General features: G+C 39.7%; 1 protein-coding gene across 1 annotated transcript; it reads left to right on the top strand.

Annotated features, from left to right (window-relative positions):
• The first annotated feature begins 2,862 nt into the window (after positions 1–2,862).
• On the top strand, positions 2,863–4,252 carry LOC103195855 (ornithine decarboxylase-like). Its single transcript, XM_042780762.1, is given in 2 exon segments — positions 2,863–3,990; positions 3,992–4,252. Coding segments are annotated over 2 exon segments (1,389 nt in total).
• Positions 4,253–17,582: the final 13,330 nt, after the last annotated feature.

The raw sequence follows: 17,582 nt of genomic DNA on the forward strand, positions 1-17,582 counted from the left end.
CCATGCAAGAAACTAGGTAATAAAATGATATGGAGTACAGTGATTTTCAAAAAGTCAGATTCTCTGAGGTTGCGTCTGGCCTATTTGTGAGGATTCCGACAAAACTGAGGAAGACAGCAAGAACACCTCAGGAACTACAGGGCAGCGCCATCAAACACTGAATGCAGACCAGACTTTGAACTCATGCTAGTCTAGGTTTGAATCCTGCTTCTGTCTCTTGTAGCTCTGTGACTTTGGGCAGGTAAATTCACTTTCTTTGCCTCCTTTTCCCATCTGTAAAATGGGGATAATAGTACTTTCCTCCCTGCTGCATGGAAAGCACTTAACATACAGCTGTGCACAGAAAAGGTGTGTACTAAAACTTTCAGTTTTTAGTGCTATTTCTAATTGAAAATACTAACGGTACTTATTGTTGGAAAATCATTTCTCTGGTCGATTCCCCATTCTCAAAACACATGGGAAATTCTAGATTATCTTGTAAAGAAGAAATGGATCAGAACAGAATCTGTGTCTACAAAAATATCTTTTGGTGGTTTTGATAGGCATTACATTAAACCTTCCCAATCAATTTGGGGAGAATTCATATTTTTACTAGTTTGAGACTTCTAATCCATGAACATGGTAGTCTATCCATTTACTTAGATCTTCTTTGATTTCTTTCATTAATGTTTTATAGTTTTCAGCATGCAAGTCCTCTTGCATGTTGTGTCAGATTTACACTTACGTATTTTTTTTCTGAGATTTTTATGTGTGTTTTAGTTTCCATATGCTGATGCAGATAGACATACAATTGGTTTTTATATGGTGATCTTATATGCTGTGACTTTGCTAAACTCAGTACATTTTTTTGTTTTCATTTTCCTTTGTAGATTTCTTGATTTTTTTTTCCCCCAAACATGGAAAATCATGTCAGACAAGATAGACAACAAAGAAGGAGCAGGTCTAAGCACGGTGGGCTAGATGAATATAAGAGAGGAAGAATGGGTATCAAGCAAAACTTTGCACCAATGATATGCAATGATTATTCAAAAATTTATATGGAAACACAAAAGAACAAAAAACAATCCTGAAAAAGAATGATAAAGTGGTAGGAGTCAGCCTACCTAATTTCAAGACCTACTATGTAACTATAGGAATCAAGACTGGTACTGACAGAGGGTGAGATACATAGATAAACAGAACAGAACAGAGAACCCAGAAATATACCCACACAAAGATTAAAAAACAAAACAAAACAAAACAAAAACCAACCAAACTCACTGCTGTGGAGTCAGATGTGACTCATAGCGACCCCCATCCTTGGGTTTCCGAGGCAGTATCACTATGGAAGCAGATTGCCCAATCTTCCTTCTGAGGCCACACCTCAGAAGGTTAGCAGTCAAACGCCTAAGGCACTACACCACCAGAGCTCCCCCACACAAGTACAGTCAACTGATTTTGATAAGATGCCAAAACAACTTAATGGTGCATTAACAGTTTTTCAACAAACAGTATTGGAGCAATTGGAACCCCATAGGCAAGAATGGGAACCGCGACCTATATGTTGTCATACCTTAACCAAAATAAACTCAAAATGGACTACAGAGTTAAAAGTAAAATTGCAGAACTTTCAGATATAAGCAAACCAAAAAAAAAAAAAAAACCCACCAAAAACAAAAACAAAAAAAACCCACACTCACTGCCACTGAGTCAATTCCAACTTATAGTGACCACCCCTCCCCATTGGGTTTCCAAGGCTGTAAATTTTTATAGAAGCAGACCACCTCATCTTTTTCCCATGAAGTGGTTAGCAGGTTTGAACCGCCAACCTTCTGGTTAGCAGCCAAATGCCTTAACCACTATGCTGCTAAACAAAAACAAACTCACTGCTGTTGAGTCGATTCGAATTATAGTGACCCCTCGTTGGTTTTCCGAGGCGGTATCTCTATGGAAGTAGACTGCCCTATCTTCCTTCCAAGAAGTGACTGGTGGGTTTGAACTACCAGCCTCCTGGTTAGCAGTCAAGTGCCTGAGGCAGTATGCCATTATGTCACCAGAGCTCCTTTTTTAGGAGATGACACAAAAGATAATCGTCATGATTTTAGGCTTGGAAAAGAGTTTTTAGATATGATACCAAAAGCATGATCCATGAAAGAAAAAAAAAATTGATAAACTGCACTTCATCAATTTTTTTTTAAAAAACAAGAAACTTTTTGCTCTGTAAAAGACGCTATTTAGAGGATGAAAAGACAAGCTATGGAGTGAAAGAAAATATTTACAAACCACATATCTGACAAAGGATCAAATTTAGAATATATAAAGAACTCTCAAAACTTGACTTTAAAAACACAAAAATTTAATTAGAAAATGGGCACAAGACATGAAGAGGCATGTCACAGAAGAGGATATGTGAAAGGTAAATAACCACATGAAAAGATGTTCAATATCATCAGCCATTAAGATCACAAAGAGCTATAACTACACACCTGTTAGAACAACTAAAAATAAAAATAGTGGTCAGTCCCCTCCAACCTCCGCCGCTGGCCACCCCTCTGCCAGCAGCTCCAGCGCCACCTCGGGCCAGTGGTCCTCCGGCAGAAGGGAGCGAGGCGGGCGGGCGGGCCGGCGGCTGACTGGGCGTGGCGGAGGCGGCGGGGACAGCACCGGAGTAGCCGAGCCACTCTTCAGCGCTCCCACTGTGGCATCTCTGTGGGGCCGGCCCGCGGCGCCCATGCGCGCTAAGAAGGTTTCCATTGGTGCACCAAGGGTTCAAACCTATTATTCAGTGGGATTTGGAATTCCTAGACAATTGCCTTTGTGAAGAGCTGGAAGTCATTTCTTTACATTCTGTCTCTTAGTTTTCCATAGGAACATCCAGAAACCATGAATAACTTTAGTAATGAAGAGTTTGATTGCCACTTCCTTGATGAAGGTTTTACTGCCAAGGACATTCTGGACCAAAAAATTAATGAAGTTTCTTCTTCGGATGATAAAGATGCCTTCTATGTTGTGGACCTTGGAGACATCCTAAAGAAACATCTGAGATGGTTAAAAGCTCTTCCTCGTGTCACACCCTTTTATGCAGTCAAATGTAATGAAAGCAGAGCTATAGTGAAGACCCTAGCTGCCATAGGGACAGGATTTGACTGTGCTAGCAAGACTGAAATACAATTGGTGCAGAGTCTTGGTGTGCCTCCAGAGAGGATAATCTATGTAAATTCTTGTAAACAAGTATCTCAAATTAAGTATGCTGCCAATAATGGAGTTCAGATGATGACTTTTGATAGTGAAGTCGAGTTGATGAAAGTTGCCAGGGCACATCCAAAGGCAAAATTGGTTTTGCGGATTGCCACTGATGATTCCAAAGCAGTCTGTCACCTTAGTGTTAAATTTTGTGCCATGCTCAAAACCAGTAGGCTTCTTTTGGAACGTGCTAAAGAGCTAAATATTGATGTCATTGGTGTCAGTTTCCATGTGGGAAGTGGCTGTACTGACCCCGAGACCTTTGTGCAAGCAATCTCTGATGCCCGCTGTGTCTTTGACATGGGAACTGAGGTTGGTTTCAGCATGTATCTGCTTGATATTGGTGGTGGCTTTCCTGGATCTGAGGATGTGAAGCTAAAATTTGAAGAGATCACGAATGTCATCAATCCAGCATTGGACAAGTATTTTCCCTCAGACTCTGGTGTGAAAATCATAGCTGAGCCAGGCAGATACTATGTTGCATCAGCTTTCACCCTTGCTGTTAATATCATTGCCAAGAAAATTGTATTAAAGGAACAGACAGGCTCTGATGATGAAGATGAATCTAGTGAACAAACCTTTATGTATTATGTGAATGATGGCGTATAGGGATCATTTAATTGCATCCTTTATGACCATGCACATGTAAAGCCTCTTCTGCAAAAGAGACCCAAACCAGATGAGAAATACTACTCATCTAGCATATGGGGACCGACATGTGATGGCCTTGATCGGATTGTTGAGCGCTGTGACTTGCCAGAAATGCATGTGGGTGGGTGATTGGATGCTGTTTGAAAACATGGGTGCTTACACTGTTGCCGCTGCTTCTACTTTCAATGGGTTCCAGAGGCCAACTATCTACTATGTGATGTCTGGTCCAACATGGCAACTCACGCAGCAAATCAAGAACCACGAGTTCCCGTCTGAAGTAGAGGAGCAGGATATCAGCACTCTGCCAGTGTCTTGTGCTTGGGAAAGTGGAATGAAACTTCATCCAACAACTTGTGCTTCAGCTAGTATTAATGTGTAGATAACATTTTTGTAGCTGTTAACTGCGAGTCTAGCTTGAATTAAGGGATTTGGAGGGGAACATTTAACTTAATTATTGCTAGTTTTGAAATGTCTTTATAAGAATAGGGTTGGCACAGATGCAGCAATATGGAAGACTAGGAGATGGGGTCACACTTATCTGTGTTCCTATGGAAACTATTTGAATATTTGTTTTATATGCATTTTTATTCACTTTTCAAACATGCTACTAAAGAATGCACCTAGCTGCCGAGCAAGCATTTGTAGCTTGTCCAGTGGCAGAAAGGGCCAAGAGTTGTGTTGTGACCTGTTTTAAAAATAAAATATCTTGAAATAAAAAAAAAAATAAATAAAACTAGTGATACCATCAACTGCTGATGAAGATGTGGAGAAAATAGATCACTCATGCATAGAACTATATACCGATCGATAGACAAGAACGTCATGCCTGCTAAAGTAGAGGGCCAAGAAAAATAAGGGAAATCCTCAATGAGTGTACTGACACAATAGCCTCAACAATGGATTCAATCACACTAACCATCATTCAAACATACTACTGATCATTCAAACATAACTAAAAATCAGGACAGGGCAATGTTTTATTCTGTTATATATAAGGTCACCATGAATCAGAGCTGACTTGACATCAACTACAACAACAACAATAACAAAACAACAACATCCACAGACATTGTACAGATATTAATTTCTTGGCTTTGATGTTGTGCTGTAATTGTATAAGATATAACCATACTGGGTAAAGGATATGTGGGACCACTCTGTACTATTTTTGTAACTTTCTGTGACTCTGTATTAACTATCATGATTGAAGAACACAGGAGATTAAATTACAATAGAAATCAATAGCTTTATCAGATGGTAAGAAATTTTATAAAGAGAAATAGGCTTTATAATTTCTTATGTTTTAATACTGAAAACAACCTAAGGTTCAAACTTTGGCCTCAAAAATGAGAAAAATGGGACTATGTTTCTTACATTTCTCCAAAATTCTAAAATGATACCAAGTGTTCTGGTCACCTAGTGCCACTCTGACAAGAACATACCACAAATAGGATGGCTTTAACAAACAGGAATTTATTCTTACAATCTGGAGGCTTTAAATCTGAGTTCAAAGTGCCAGGCTCTAAGGGCTGGGTGAAAGCCCTTCAGCCCTGGGCTTCAGCTCTGCCTCCTGCTCCCAGCCCACTGAAGCTGGAGGCTTTTCTTCACTGAGCAGCTGGCTGCTGAGGCTGACAAACCCAAGGTTGACAAGCAACAAGGCACAGTCCCGATATTACCAAACCACACAGCAGGCCATTAATTCAAGTCCATTGAAAGTCCCAAGATCGGCAGAGCAAGGTTTGGAAGAACAAGACTCAGAAATACCATATTTGATATTTTCTATCTTTTTCATTAATTCTATATTTTAAGCAACGATTTAATTGGAAATTAAATGGGCAGGTTGCTGAACAATGACTCAGCTACACGCAGGGTTCAAACGTGTCATAAGCTAGAGACCATTCCCAAAGCTGCTTCTTATATACGGGAAGAAAACCACATCCCTAAAGCAGCTACTCAGCTACTCCAATAGATTCCATAATGGAGTTAATTACCAATCTTACTATGGGGAATAACTACATCCCGTTGCCCAGCCACTCAACCAGGCCTAGCCAAGTTGACACACAAACTTAACTACCACACCATGTATTGAAAAAAGTGTTTTTTCCTTTATTATAGATCAGAATAGCCCTGGTGGCACTATGGTTAAAGTACTCAGCTGCTAATCTAAAGGTCAGCAGTTCGAATCCACCAGCTGCTCTGTGGGAGAAAGATGTGGAGATCTGCTTCTGTAATGATTCACAGCTTTGGAAACCCCAAGGGACAGTTCTACTCTGTCCTTTAGGTTCATTATGACTCAGGATCAACTTCACAGCAGTGAGCTCGGTTTGGTTTGGTTTGGTTATATTTCAGAATATAGCATGGATGGCTGAAGTCAATCAGGCACTATCATATGAAAGTATTCATGTCCATCCCCCTACCTATGAGGATACCAAATTGAAAGTTTGTAAGGAAAAAAAGACATTCAAAAAATTCATTGTGTTTTTTTAGTTTCTCAATATTTTCGTATAAAAGTTCAATATAATCTAAATAGAACAATTACAGATTCAATGATTTCTTATTCCAAACTGAAGTGCTTAAAAATGGTTTTGGTTTTTTTTTTTTTCAAAAAATCAGCATCAGAGAAAAAGGATTTTGGACAGACTTCTTGGTTTACCGATCTTAAAAGGAATGAACATTTTTTCTTTTTAAATTCCCTGGTATCACTGAAATGTTTGGAAGAACAAGACTCAGAGACACCATTTTTAATATTTTCTATCTTTTTCATTAATTCTATATTTTAAGCAGTGATTTAATTGGAAGTATACCTGCAGTGATTGGCAAAGTTTAAAAAACAAAATATACTTTCCAAATTTAAGTTCCGTAACAAAATATGCTATAATCTTCTAGTATCAGTGATACACAATAGTTTTTCTTTTCTTTTTTTTAATCACACAGCATATCTCTGAAATGTTTGAATATATCACTCTCCTTGCCTTTTGCCTCTATATACACATATTACTAATGTGTGGGCTCTTACAGTGTTCTTGGGATTTAAGGCGTATAAACCAGACAATGAAAACTTCTAATAAAAAAAGTTACATGAGCAACATGAGCAATATCATATGGGACCTAATCTCTATTTAGAACAAGTCTTTTTGGCTTTATTTGGTCTGATTGGCTTTAACACTATTTCTGCGAGACAGTGCAACCCAAGAATGGATCAATTAGAACTATTGTGATTTGGGTGAAAATTAACAGAGCAAATTCACTTTCCATACAGCTATTCACATACACTTTGTCTCATGACACTGACTACAATTTACCTCAATGCAACAGCTCCCCTCCCATTTCCTCCCCATAGTTACCTCTTCTGTGTCCATCCCTCCATGCACTCCTGCCCCCTGAGCTGTCTCCCTATGCATAAACAGCCCCTTCTTTCTCCCACGAATGTTCTCTCCAAGGAGTCTATCTACCTCAGGTACAAGTTCAACTCATATGCCTGTCTTTTGTTTGGCTGGAAGCCACAGGTGTGGGTTCAATTCCAGACCTGAAGGGCAGCTAGGGGTGATAGTCTCAGTGGTTCCACCAGGCTCTATCAGACCAGCAAACCTGCCCCCCCCCCCTTTTTTCCAAATGATTCTGAGTTTTCTACATTGTTCTCCCTCTCTATCCAGGATCTCTACATAGATGCCCCTCCGAGTGGTTGACAGTGGTAACTGGGCACCATCTACTACTTCTGGTCTCATAGTCATATAGGCTGCACATACATTCTCAATTAACTTAAAAATCAGCTTGTACTCTGTCTTCCAGAAGAAGCCTGTACAGTAAGGAATTGAATCTCAGAACCTACAATCAGGCAGCTGCAAAACCAAGCCTGGCACAACCGATAAATTCTTTCTCAGTTAAATTTATAAAGCAGAACTCATCATTACTCAAATAATTTATAATTGCTATCAGTGTATAAGAGGGAGCCCTGGTGGCACAGTGGTTAAAGTGGTCAGCTGAAAGGTTGGTGGTTCGAACTCAGGTGCTCCATGGAAAAAAGATGTGGCTGTTTGCTTTCATGAAGATTATATCCTTGGAAACTCTATGGGGCAGCTCTACTCTATGAATCTACTTTATTGCTTATGAGTTGGAATTGACTCAATGACAATGGGTTTTGGGGTTTGGTATATAAAATCCTTACCATATCATGTTCATTTATTACAAAATTTAGTGTTTTCTGCACAATGATTTCTAAAGATCGTAGCATCATATATAGTAGCTAAGGAAACAGACCTCTACTAGCAGGCTAGGTTGAAATGTATATAACGAAAGTGGTCAAAAAACCCGAATGTAGTTTTTGGTTCTAAAGAGGAGCATAATTTCTTTTGTTTTCTCTTTTCAACCTCAAAATTTTGCCAAAATGAAATGAAATAATAAAAAAGAACAAGAAGATCAAGTAAGACATAACATAGATGAAAAGCAGAACAACTAAGAGAAGACTGGAAGTTACCATCCAAGTGTCTGCTGTGAGGGATGTTGATGAAACGTGAATGCGTTTGCCCAGCACAAACCTCACAAAAGGCAGGGCCTGGATACCGGATGGGCCAGAACACAGGAACTACAAACAAAGCTGAAAATATGGTGCTCGTGGAATTCCACATACAGCACTGGTGGGCCTGAGACCTCTGGCCCTAATATGAAAGCTAGGCAACTCCCTTTATCCTCCACCAGAACCCCCAGGCCCTCTGCACGAGGGTGGCCAGAGTTTGGTGCTGTAACAAGAGGCCAGGTTAACATGAACATACCGAACAGAGCTGTGTGGGACAAAGAACTTGGTTTGGCTTTTATCTCTGGTTAAGGTGTTCTTTGTTTTCCAAGACAGCCAGGCAATAATGAAACATTTGTAAACATGAATAGGGGGCTACAGAGCCTCTAGCCTGCTAATCAGGAAGGGAGGGAGCTTGATGCAGGTTTGCATATTCACTGACTAGATAGATCACACATATTCACTGAGGTCCCAATGACTAAGGGATCTGATGCATTAGAGCTATCTCTCTTTCGGGGCCTCCTGGATTGATGAGAACATTCATGAAAGGAAGAGAGCACCATGTCCCTGGGGATGACGGAGAACCCATGCCAGGAATTCTCCCAGATTTCGCCTGATGGATCTCCTTGGTCGTATCCTTTCTGGCTGTAGCTAATGGGTAACTCTAAGTATAGCAAACAGCTCTGGTGGTATAGTGGTTAATGCATTTGGCTGCTAACCAAAAGATCAGAAGAACCCACCAGGTGCACTGCAGAAGAAAGATGAGGCAGTTTAGTTCTGTAAATATTTACAGCCTTGGAAACCCGATGAGGGTTGCTCTGAGTTGGAATTGACTTGATGGCAGTGAGTTTAGTTTAAGTTTGAAAAATATAGCAGGAGGCTTGGTAGTGTAGTAGTCAAAGTTCTCTACTGCTAAAAGGTCTGCATTTGGAATTCAACAGCTACTCCATGGAAGAAAGGTGTGGCAGTCTGCTTCCATAAAGAAACACCATGGGACAGTTCTACTCTGTCCTATGTCAGAATTGACTCATAAGCAAGTTGTTCGGTTTTTTTGTTTGGTAAATATAAAGGGAGCTCTGGTGGCATAGTGCCTAAGGCATATGACTGCTAACCACTGTGGTTCAAACCCACCAGCCATTCCTCGGAAGGAAGGTTGGGCAATCTACTTCCATAGTGATACTGCCTTGGAAACCCAAGGAGGGGTCGCTATGTTGGAATTGACTCATAAGCAAGTTGTTTGGTTTTTGGTTTGGCAAATATAGATAATAAAAATCCACCAGTGGAGAGGCTTCTGGTTCAAACTGCTGGTTCATTTTAGTTAGCAGTGAAACTAAGTGCACTAACTTAACCACTGCACCAACAGGGCTCCAGTATAGGTAATGTTGTTGTTGTTGTTAGATGTCTTCAAGTCAGACCTGACTCATAGCGACCCCTCCTTGGGCTTCCCAGGCAGTATCACTATGGAAGTAGATTGCCCAACCTTCCTTCCGAGGAGTGGCTGGTGGGTTTGAACCGCCAGCCTTCTGGTGAGCAGTCAAGTGCCTTAGGCACTATGCTACCAGAGCTCCTGTTTCGACTCATAGTGACCTTATTTACAACAGAATGAAACACTGCTCAGTCCCTGTGGCAGTCTTACAATCCCTACTATACCTGAGCTCATCACTGTAGCTACCGTGTCAATCCATCTTACTGAGGTCTTCCCCTCTTTCATTGACCCTCCACTTAAATATCTCCAGAAAATGGTCCCTTCCGACAACATGACCAAAGTAGGTAAGATGAAGAATGGCCATTCTCGCTTCCAAGGAGCATTCCGGCTGCACTTCTTCCAAGACAGATTTGTTAGTTCTTTCAGCAGTCCACAGTACTTTCAGCATTCTTCGCCAGTACCACAACTCAAAAGCATCAACTCTTCCTTGGTCTTCCTTATTCATTGTCTAGCTCTCACATGCATATGAGGCAATTGAAAATACCATAGCTTGGATTAGGCGCATCTTAGTCTTCAAGGAGTAATTTTGCTCTTCAGCACTTGAAAGAAATCTTTTGCAACAGATTTGCCCAATGCAATACATCATCTGATGTCTCGACTGCTGCTTCCATTGGTGTTGAGTGTATAACCAAGTAATATGAAGTTTATGACAACTTCAACCTTTCCTCCATTCATTGTGATGCTGTTTATTAGTTTAGTTGTGAATATTTTCTTTTTCTTTATGTTGAGATGCAATCCATACTGAAGACTGTAGTCTTTAATCTTCATCAGTAAGTGCTCCAAGTTACTCTCACATTCAGCAAGCAATGTTGTGTCATCTGTGTATCACAGGTTGTTAATGAAACTTCCTTCAATCCTAATGCCACGTTCTTTTTCATGTAGTCCAGCTTCTCGGATTATTTGCTCAGCCTACAGATTGAATAAATATGGTGAAAGGATACAATCTCACCCAGAGAGAAAGGCCTGGGAAGCTACTTCTGAAAAATCCACCACTAAAAACCCATGGAGTACAATCCTACCTTGAGACACAAGGGGTTGCCATTTAGTCAAGAAAGGACTTTTTATTTTTTAAAATAACTACTATTAGAGAGATTAAAAACAAAACAAAACAAAACAAACCAGGCCCTATATGGGAATCAGAATGGTACTGCACTTCTTAAGAGCAACACTTGATTCCAGAAAATCGTAGTGCAGTGTCTTCAAAGTTATGAGGGAAAATGCTTTTAACCTATGGTTTTATACCCAGACAATCCTTCTTCAAGCACAAGCATATAATACAGACACTTTCAGACACATAGGGATGCAAAAATATACCTACTGAGCACTTTTACTTAAAGTGTCTAGAGATGTGCTTCAGTAAGATGAGAGAATAAACCTAGGGAGAAAAAAAGACATGGGCTCCAAAAAAAAAAAAAAAAAAGAGTATTGTCCTGCCAGCAGCAAAGGGTGTTCTTAGAGTATGTGGAGAAGTCACAAAATAGCTGCTGAGAAGCCATGAGGGCAACTGGCCCAGATATGATCCCATGGATAAAGACATGCAGGAGGAGGGTATGTAAAAGGAGGCAGAGGCATACAATAGAAATGTTGCATCATTTTTGGGGAAGAAAATTGATTTTAGGTATATTAGTAAATAAAGTGAAAGACTAAAGGTGGTCATTAATAACTCTATGAAAAAGGAAGGTTTTTATAAACAAGGTGGCATGGTTGTAGTACATGAGCTACAAGGAATGTGCAGATTTTTTGTTCACAGTAAAAATTAACTTAAAAAGTAACAAACTACAAACAATCTGAATGGTATGTAATTTTACCTGTACAGTATATTTCATGGGACATTCAAGGGAAAAGCAATACAAAACGGGTTTAAAACATCACTGTAGATTTTACATACAATACAGATTAAATCCAATTCATAGCGACCATATATGGCAGAGTAGAACTGCCCCATAAGGCTTCCAAGGCTGTGGAAATCTTTACAGAAGCAGACTGCCTCATCTTTCTCCTGAGGAGTGATTGGTTGGTTCAAATTGCTGACCTTTTCGTTCGTAGCTGAATGCTTTAATCACCGTGCCACAAGAACTCCAAGAATCAGAATCTACTCGATGCAGTGTGTTTAGTTTTTCGGTTTATAGACCACCTGTTTTAGGATCAAAAGTTTCTATCAGGGAGCATTCTCAGATAGATGCTGGGAATTGGTGAAATTAATACTGATTAAAATCCAAGTAACTTTCCACACAGTTTGATGAACTAACTCTACCACACTTCTAAGCCCTACTCTGGAAAAAATGAAAGGCATCATTATGTTGCTACATCACTGAGAAAACCTAAGATTTCCATCCCCACTGTGTATGCTTTATTTCAAAGAAGTCAATGACTCCCTCATGTACCTCATTTGGGCCCCTGCTTAAATGTCACTTCCTCAGACAGAACATTCAAATAGCATCTCGACTTCCAGTGCTCTCCATCCTGCTCTAATGCTTTTTTATACTCATAAACTTGTCCCAAACTGAAATATTATGTGTACATTGTATGTTTCCTGCACTGGAAGATAAGTTCTGTGAGGCCATTAAGTTTCTGTGTCATCCACTGCTGTATCAATCACCAGGGCACATAATTAACATTCAAGTGCACAAATGCAATGGATAATTGACAAAGAGAAACTTGGTTTTCATATTCCTCCAAAACAACTTCACCTTGAGCATCTCCCACAGTGGTGCTCCTCAAGGCAGACAATCCAAATCACTAATGGATTCTCAAACTCCCACCTCACTCTGAGGAAGGCAGGGTTGGGGGTGGCATGTGCCTGGTTGAAAACAAAACAAAACAAAACAAAAAAACTACCACAGTTGGTTCTGATTCCATCCACCCTCTAAAGTGTTAATCCACGTATTGCAGAGGCATGAACTTAAAATGCTATTTTTTATAATATAGCTCTAGGATAATAAATCAAAACCTCAACCATATGGGATATTCCCTCCCTTGAGCTCAAGGGCACTTTCCTTATCTACAGCGGAAGGAAGGACAGCCAGGGCTAGAGTGATAGCCAGCAGTCTGTAAGCATTTGATCCAACTGAAAAATAACCTACTAGAAGAGATGTTCACCTGCTGAAACACCAGGTTGTTCCTGTGGTGCCCTGATGGAATTTCTCCTACTGGTAATGGGTGTCAGTGTTACTCTTATTGCTACATCATTCTTCAGTAATAAACAGTTTTCCAGATAACTCAGACATGAAAAATTACATCAAGAAGATTGAAAGGGAAGCACCCAGATACAGTGATAAAGAAGATCTCCTAGAACAAATTCAACAAGACAGTAATATTTATGGAACCCCTGGGTAGGCAAATGGTTAACATGCTTGGCTGCTAATTGAAAGGTTTGAGGTTCAAGATTACCAAGAGGTGCCTCAGAAAAAAAGCCTGGTGACTGAATTCTGGAAAATCAGCCACTGAAAAAATCTTATGGAGCACATTTCTACTTTGACATATGTGGGGTTGCCATGAGTTGGGGTCAATAGTAACTATATGTTGCTGACAGGATATCTTTATACAAAGATGAAATACTTATGTGCACATGTAGCTTGGTAATTTTCATTAAATATACTCAGCCTTTCCTCCCCTCTTCATTCTAGTTAGAATATTACCCCTCTTCATTCTAGTTGGAAACTATGTGCCTTTGTGGAATGTGACCAGAGACAGAAGTCTGGAATGCAGGGTTTTTCATTCATTTCAAGAACAAATAGTGCATGCAAGTATGAACTTGGGAGCTAAACTTTGTTTAAATCTGGGCTCTGTTCTTAACTAGCAGCAAGGTCCTGAAGGAGGTCAGCTAACCATTCCTGGGCCTTGGTTTTCTGGACTGTAAAAGAACGTTAATCATAACCTGCCTCACCAGATTGTTTTAGGAATGATAATGAGAAAAAGTACACAGAGCACTTAGCACAATGTCAAGCATGGTATGAACCAGACAGCTGGAAATAATAATTGCTGTCATCTACTCCTTCCCTAGTCTAGCTTGAGAAGAAGAAATATCCTTTAAAAAAAAAAAATGTCTGTAAAAACATATATATCGCAAAGAGGAACTAAAGTCATCAAAGTTGTCTGAATACATTCCATGGTCACTGTACTAAGAAAATGACAAAGACCCACAAGAAAGAGTAAAGAAAGTACTTCAACTAGCTTCTTAACATTTTGCCAATGAGAAGCAAGTTACAGGAAATGTTACTTCTTCTATTGCAAGTAGAACTTTACATGCCATTTCTTGCAGATAGAACTGGTCCCCACAAAATATGTCCTAAGCCCTGCGCTTGCAAATGTGATCTTGTTGGGGAAATATGGTCTTTATTTGAAGATATTATTAGCTAAAGAAAACCAAACCCACTGGCATCGGGTTAATTCCAACTCATGTTGTTGTTGCTAGGTGCCACAAAGTCAGCTCTGACTCATAGTGTCCCTATGTACAACAGAATGAACACTGCCCAGCCGGTTCTGTGTTAGCCTCACAATCCTTGTTATTACTGAGCACACTGTTGCAGCCACTGTGTCAATCCATCTTGTTAAGAGTCTTCCCCTTTTGTACTGACCCTCCACTTTACCAAGTATGATATCCTTCTCCAGAGAACAGTCCCTTCTGACAACAAAGTAGGTGAGATGAAGTCTGGTCATTCTCCCTTCCAAGGAGTATTCTGACTGCACTTCTTCCAGGACAGATTTGATAGTTCTTTTGGTAGTCCACAGTACTTTCAGTATTCTTTGCCAACACCACAACTCAAAAACATCAACTTTTCTTCAGTCTTCCTTACTCATTATCCAGTGTTCACATGTATATGACGCAACTGAAAATACCATGGCTTAGGTTAAGTGTACCTTAGTCTTTCAAGAGATTTCTTTACTCTTCAGCACTTGAAAGAGGTCTTTTGCAGCAGATTTGTCCAGTGCAATATATTGTCTGATGTCCTGACTGCTTCTTCCACTGGTGCTGATTGTGGAACCAAATAATATGAAATCCTTGGGAACTTCAATCTTTTCTCCATTTATCGTGATGCTGCCTATTGGTCCAGTAGTAAGGATTTTTGTTTATGTTGAGGTGTAATCCATATTGCAGACTGTAGTCTTCAATCTTCATCAGTAAGTGCTTCAAGTCCTCTTCACTTTCATCACTGAGTAATTACGCAAGGTTTTGTCACCTGCATATCGCAGGTTGTTAATGAGTTTTCCTCTAATGCTGATGTCACATTCTTCTTCATATAATCCAGTTTCTCAAATTATCTGCTCAGCATACAGACTGAGTAAGTATGATGAAAGGATATAACCCTGGCACACACCCTTCCCTCATTTTAAACCATGCAGCATCCCCTTGTTCTGTTTTAACGACAGCTTCCTGATCTATGTACAGGTTCCTTATGAGCACAATTAACTGTTCTGGAATCCCCATTCTTCTCAATGTAATCCACAATTTGCTATGATCCACACAGTCAAATACTTTTGCGTAGTCAATAAAACAAAGTAAACATTTTTCTGGTATGCTATGCTTTGAGCCAAGATCCATCTGACATCAGCAATGATATCCCTTGATCCACGTCCTCTTCTGAATTCAACTTGCATTTCTGAAAGTTCCCAGTTAATATACTGCTGAAACTGTTTCTGAATTATCTCCAGCAAGATTTTACTTGTGTTTGATATTAATGGTATTCAGTAATTTCCACATTCTGTTGGATTGCTTTTCTTTGGAATGGTTACAAATATGGGTATTTTCCAGTCAGTTGGCCAGGTAGCGGTCTTTCAAATTTCTTGGCATAGATGAGTAAGCGCCTCCAGCATGGCATCTATTTGTTGAAACATCTCGGTGAGTATTCTGTCAATTCCTGGAGTGTTGTTGTTTGCCAGTTCCTGCAATGCAGCTTCAACTTCTTCCTTCAGTACCGCTAGTTATTGATCTTATGCCACATCCTGAAACAGTTGAACATTGAACAATTCTTTTTGGTATAGTGACTCTGTGTATTCTTTCTATCTTCTTTTGATGCTTCCTGCATCATTCAATATTTTGCCCATAGAATATTTCAATATTGCAACTCAAGGCTTAAATTTTTTCTTTAGTTCTTTTAGCTCGAGAAAGGCCAAGCCTGTTCTTCCCTTTTGGTTTTCTAATTCCAGGTCCTTCTACATTTCATTATAGTAATTGACTGTCTTCTTGAGCTGCTCTCTGAATTCTTCTGTTCAGCTCTTTTATCTTGCCATTGTTTCCATTTGCTTTACCTACTCCCTACTCAAAATCAAGTTTCAGAGTTTCTTCTGACATCCATTTTGGTCTTTTGTTCCTTTGTCTTTGTAATAACCTTTTGCTTTCTTCATGTATTATGATCTTGATGTAATCCCACAATTAATTAGTCTGGTTTTCTGTCATTGGTGTTCAATGGATCAAAGCTACTCCACAGATGGTCTCTAAATTCAGGTGGGATATAATCAAGGCCATATTTTGGCTCTTGTGGACTTGATTTAATCTTCTTCAGCTTCAACTTGAACTTGTATATGAGCAATTGATGGTCTGTTCCACAGTAAGCTCTTGGCCTTGTTTTGGCTGAAGATACTGAGTTTCTCCATTGCCTCTTTCCATAGAAGTAATCAATTTGATTCCTATGTATTCCATTTGGCAAGGTATATGTGTATGGCTACCGTTTGTTACTGAAAAAAGTATTTGCAATGAGTAAGTCACTAGTCTTGCAAAATTCTATCCTTCTATCTCTGGTGTCATTTCTATCACTACTGCTGTATTTCCCAACTGCCAGTAATTCTTCTGTTTCCAAATTTTACATTCCAATCACTATGAGTCGGGTTCAACCCAACGGCACATAACAACAACAACAACAACATCACCAGTTATCATCAACAAATCTTGATTGCATGTTTGGTCAGTTTCAGACTGCAGACGCTGGTAAAAATCTTCAATTTCCTTGTCTTTGGCTTTGGTGGTTGGTCCATAAATTTGAATAATTGTAGTATTAACTGGTCTTTCTTGTAGGTGTATGGATATTATCCTATCACTTACAGCACTGTACTTCAGGACAGATCTTGAAACATTCTTTGTGATGAAGAATGCCATGCCATTCCTCTTCAACTTGTCATTCCTGGCAGAGTAGATCATATGGTTGTCTGGTTCAAAATGGCCAAATATAGTCCATTTCAGCCTGCTAATGCCTGGGATATCAATCTTTATGCATTCCATTTCATTTTTGACAACCCCCAATTTTCCTAGATTCATACTTAGTACATTCCATGTTCCTATTATTAATGCTTGTTTGTGGCTGTTTCTTCCCATTTTGAGTCATGCTCCATCAGTTAATGAGGCTCCCAAAAGCTTTACTCCATTGACTTTACTTAAAAAAAGTGGAGGCAGATCGTCCCCAGTTGTATTTTGAATTCCTTCAAAAGGGCCTCGTGTATCAGACAGCAGTGTATCAGACAATGTTTCAGGGCTATTCATAAAGTTTTCCAGGAATATATCTGACAGTGTCTTACTGCTATTCATAAGGTTTTCACTGGCCAATTGTTTGAGAAGTGGATGGCCCCTTCCTTCTTCAGAGTCTGTCTTAGTCTGGAAGCTCCACTGAAACCTGTCCACCATGGGTGACCCTGCTGGTATTTGAAATACCAGTAGCATAGACTCCAGCCCCACAACAATACACAAGCCACTAAAGTATGACAAATTGACAAATGAGTTTG

This window comes from Orycteropus afer, unplaced genomic scaffold (assembly GCF_000298275.1).
Source record: "Orycteropus afer afer isolate SDZICR_OR568_19922 unplaced genomic scaffold, OryAfe1.0 scaffold00060, whole genome shotgun sequence".
Classification (NCBI taxonomy): Eukaryota; Metazoa; Chordata; class Mammalia; order Tubulidentata; family Orycteropodidae; genus Orycteropus; species Orycteropus afer.